The sequence below is a fragment of the Priapulus caudatus genome, unplaced genomic scaffold (genome assembly GCF_000485595.1).
Source record: "Priapulus caudatus unplaced genomic scaffold, Priapulus_caudatus-5.0.1 Scaffold642, whole genome shotgun sequence".
Classification (NCBI taxonomy): domain Eukaryota; kingdom Metazoa; phylum Priapulida; class Priapulimorpha; order Priapulimorphida; family Priapulidae; genus Priapulus; species Priapulus caudatus.
This window is the reverse complement of record NW_014577703.1, coordinates 42,088-46,974: the sequence shown is the minus strand read 5'-3', so window position 1 is coordinate 46,974 and position 4,887 is coordinate 42,088. Positions and strand designations below refer to the sequence as shown.

Below are 4,887 nucleotides of genomic sequence, written 5' to 3'. Positions count from 1 at the left end.
CTTATATATATATAAGTAAAGTCACACACGAACACCCGTGTAGATAAAAACAAAGTCAAGGTATAGAATAAGGGTGTTTAAAGTTTAACTGACAAGCTCTCGAGATTACATCTCTTCATCAGGTCAGCAGACATTGGAATAGAATCAAATAATCAAAAAACTGTGAAACAATTGTGTGACTCATTGATTATCTATAACGCATTGTATTTGTTTTTGATTATTTAATTCTATTCCAATGTCTGCTGACCTGATGAAGAGACGTAATCTCGAAATCTTGTCAATTAAACTTTAAACAGCCTTATTCTATACCTTGACTTTGTTTTTATCTACACGGGTGTTCGTGTGCGACTTTACTTCTATATATACATGTATATGTATGTATATCAAGAGTACATAATGGGAGACAATCTCCATTATCCATATAAGAGTATATATAATCTCCCATGATGTACTCTTGATGTATATAGCGCCCGAGAAAGAGAGAAATATTGTGAGAGAGAGAGAGAGACAGAGAGAGGGGGGGGGCGAGAGTCACGGAGAGGGAGAGGGCGAGCGGGAAGGCGAGAGAAGTAACTATATTAGAAGGAATATGTGCATCCGTGCCTGTGTGTGTGCCGTACGTGCGTTTGTACTTAAATCAGTAAATCAGTAAAGTGCTTATAAGGGTTTCATCTTTCGTTATTTCTTTAAATTCGTCATGCACAATGTTGCATAGCCAATGTACAACGCCAAGATACCTGGAGCAGGAGCGAATTAGGGGCTACACTGGTAGAGCTACTTAATTAGTACCCTGTAATTATTTACTAGTTATCACGCTGCGGGACTGAAGACAGTCGGGAGTCGACAGTCTCCTTGAGTGTAGCTGAGTTTAGATTATACATATGACAGGAACATGCTACATTATGTATATATGGTTGTATTTTACAATTTCGCCTTTTACAATTTGACAAAAATGAAACTTGATACAAGGCATGCCATTTTTAAGCAAAGGATTCAATATAGGTGCGAAATATAATGCCATAATTAGGTGGAAACTACACCAATACGCATCAAACCTGTGGTAAAAATACACAAATGCGTAAACCGGCAAACTATGAGACAAATTATTAGAACTGATAACAGGCAAAGTCAAAGCCAAGTTTTTAAATGCGCAAGACCAAACCAATATGGCAGCAACAACATGATGTAATAGAATATTACATATTACACTAATATTATATTACGATCGACCATACGTTTTATATGTACACATTACACCAAAAATTGTATATTTGACTAAAGAAAACGAAATTGTACAGCTTTTTCTATATTTACAGTAAACACTTCACATAATCCGACATACTTTACAATAACTGCATATGGTCAATGCGCACAATTAATGAGGTTTAGTTTTTCCATACTTTCTCAATAACACACAAGTTGTTTATACTGCTAGAATACTGTTAAGCTAATACCAGAAAGCTAACCACCTATTAAACTTACTCGTTTTAGCATATACTAAATGCGTAGAATTGCATGTTTCACTAATACATGCATGTTATACTGGAGAAGCCATGTAAATGTAAAAATGGAAACTTGTTTCATACACATCTGACAGCTAGCACTGTAGTTCCCAAATTTGTTTGGGTCGGCAAGTGTGCTTGTATAAAGTGCTTGGTAAATATACCAAAAGGCAACCTGGTACTGTTTAATAAACTGGTGCACAATGAAGCAAAGATGAGAATGAAGAATGAATCGGGGAAAAATGTGTCAAATAGCGATCAGAGTAAGCTTAGGCAAAGGCACCATCCGCGTGTAGAGCAAAGCTCCCACCCCGCGACTTTCCTCATAAATCATGTTCTTGTTTAGGAGCTGTGGTTTGCTTGGATTCTCAGTGTTCTTCATCTTCGTGAAGCATTTAGCAAATGCCACCGGCATATTCATCCTCATCGTCCTCTTCAGCAGCAGCTCCCTGATTCGCCCCCTCTCCTGTCGGCAACTCTTTCTTCTTAATGGTCCCCGGTACACGTATTGTGCGGGCGAGCTGAGCGTACTGAAAACAAAATCGACATAAAAAAATGAGCTAAAAAATTCCGCTCGTGTCATTTTACTTTTCCTAGTCAATCGACCGGAAGCATCGCTCACACTTACAGAGACACACACTTTACACATTACACTTACATACTAAACAAGCAATCTATGTTATTCTGTTTGTCTCCTGTTTGCTCGCTAACTGTACTCGTAAATCTGCAAGAATTATCAACTTATGTTCTCCTGCCTGGATAAGAAACGTTCGTTTCCGCAAATCACTCCACATTTCAAAACAAATTGAAGAATAACGACCCACACACGATGCGACACACGAATCTAGGTGAACAACACGTTCAGCTAATACACGACACGTATGCACTAATTTCATGTGCAATCGTCACACACTATGAATTGATTTTAATTGGATACAACACGGACTAAACATGTAAATGGTGCAAAACGAGATGAGAGCCACGGACTATTACGGACCAAATTAGTAGCTAATTACTGGCACGCTCGCGTGGGAAATCCACGTACTATGAACGTAATAATAACGGACTCTCGAGATTAGATCATTGCTAATAGGCAGTTCGTTAGCAGTCCGTGGTTAGTACGTGTGTTTTGCAACGGACTGTAATTAGCTGTTAATTTGGTCCGTACACTGTAATAGTCCGTGACTCCCCGTGTGCGTTTTGCACCATGTACGTGTTTGGTTCGTATTTTATCCAATTCTTGCAGTTCGTAGTGACACGAGTACGTACCACGTTCTCCATGTGTCGCACGTAGAGTCCGTTCAGCACCTTGTCGGCCGTCTCCTGGTCACAGTCATCATACGCCCGCAGCAGCACCTTCACTATCTTGCACTCGTCCGAATCGTTGAAACCCGGGCAGCTGCATGAAAAAATATTTTATTTTATTTATTTAGGTAATTATCCTAATATGCCTACAATGGCCAGACACTACACGCTAACGTTCGCTGTCTCACGCTAGAGCTATGACGCAGGTCTGATAACGCTCGGGGTAGAACATAGGTGGCGCTGTCTCACGCTAGAGCTATGACGCAGGTCTGATAACGCTCGGGGTAGAACATAGGTGGCGCTGTCTCACGCTAGAGCTATGACGCAGGTCTGATAACACTCGGGGTAGAACACAGGTGGCGCTGTCTCACGCTAGAGCTATGACGCAGGTCTGATAACGCTCGGGGTAGAACACAGGTGGCGCTGTCTCACGCTAGAGCTATGACGCAGGTCTGATAACGCTCGGGGTAGAACACAGGTGGCGCTGTCTCACGCTAGAGCTATGACGCAGGTCTGATAACGCTCGGGGTAGAACACAGGTGGCGCTGTCTCACGCTAGAGGTGTTACACAAGTCTGATAACTCTCGGGGCAGAACACATGATGGCACACCACTCGTGCTCAGCTACTGCTTTCACTAAGCCGACTTCACGACGCAAGATTAATATATCGTAAATGCGCAAAATGTTGGCCTCCTCTACACGTAGCAGTAATAGAAGGCACCTTTCGTGCTCCATATGAGAGCGTGACAAGATCGGCAAAATTTCTCGTCGAGCCTGTCACGCTAGTACCTGAAAAAATTCGTCGACTGATTACTGTGAATGAGAAATTCTCAGGCATGACGGCAAACGTACTTGAGACTGTCCCCGTAAGCTCTCTCCGCGGCAATCAGGTCCCCGAGGGCTAACTGCACGAGCACAGCGGCGACAGTCAATCTGAAGACTTGCGGCAGCAGGTCGAGCGACGTGTAGCACTCTTGGCTTTTCTTTATTGCGCCCATAGCCATCTCCAACCTACGATATGTACACACAGAGTAGTATGCCAGCCTCAAGTCCCAAACAGGTATCTGACGGAACAACAACAGGTGCCGACGTGCACGAATCTATAAATTTAGAAACCTCACAACATATCCACGTTGGTCTACCACCACCACCATGAACACCACTGCAATTATCTTAGTCGCAGATGATATTAGGTTTCATGATATCATTACTGCTACTTGCCAAAGTGTAGAAGCACTAGAAGATTGATAATAGAATCAGAAAAAAAAAAGAAGAAATCATAGATCACATAAGAACCTTGACCCTGACTTTGACCTTGACCTCAAACCAAGGTTCTCTGGCTTCAATCTCTATGTATGGTCCAGCTTCCTCTAATTAGTACTACATGCTTACTTTCTGTGTTTAATCATCACTTTGATTGCCTTGTTCAGTAGGTCACAGCACTGCTTTGGTCTGTCCTCAAGCTGGAACGAATGATGGGGGAAACTATGAGTAATTCTGCTATATGGGTGCATTTACACACATATTTTTGCGATATCAACACAAGCATCAGATGCTGGCAACGTAATAGTGTCATTGCACACTGCACGACTTTAAAGAAAGGACAAAACCACCAGTTCTAATATACATCATAGTGAAATAACCAGACAACCTACAGACATCGCCTCGTAGGCTTGAACGTAGAAGTCTATTGCTTTCTCAGGCCTCGTTTCTGCCAACACACTGCAAAGCATACACAATGACACTGTCACAGGCAATACAATCACATTTCCTTAAAGGGATACTAGACTCTAGGATTTTACTGCATACAACTGTACTTACTGTATAACAAATCGTCTATACCCACACGTACTTGTTACCAGATACCTAATTTAATTGTTATAATTAATTATACATCGCTACGAAATTTGAACGCCACAATTGACAACCGCGACCGTGCTGCCACCCTGAAAAAGTTGCGCATTTCCCAATATATTTTGCATGTTACAGACCAAGGGCTAATCACAAAGGTGCAATTATATTGATACCTAAATTAGGGGTGAATATTGCGACCAAAAACCGTATTGCAATATATTGCAAT

At 41.7% G+C, this 4,887-nt stretch overlaps 1 protein-coding gene across 1 annotated transcript in view; it reads right to left on the bottom strand.

The window, feature by feature from the left end:
• Nucleotides 1–900: 900 nt before the first annotated feature.
• Nucleotides 901–4,887, bottom strand: part of LOC106812392 (gamma-soluble NSF attachment protein-like) — an 8,829-nt gene continuing 4,842 nt past the window's right edge. The window contains exons 6-10 of the mRNA XM_014816261.1: nt 4,463–4,529; nt 4,200–4,270; nt 3,660–3,818; nt 2,772–2,901; nt 901–2,032 (exon numbers count right to left, since the gene is read on the bottom strand). Of these exons, the coding sequence (XP_014671747.1) occupies nt 1,898–2,032; nt 2,772–2,901; nt 3,660–3,818; nt 4,200–4,270; nt 4,463–4,529 (562 nt within the window). The 3' untranslated portion in view covers nt 901–1,897. The remainder of the gene's footprint in view (nt 2,033–2,771; nt 2,902–3,659; nt 3,819–4,199; nt 4,271–4,462; nt 4,530–4,887) is intronic.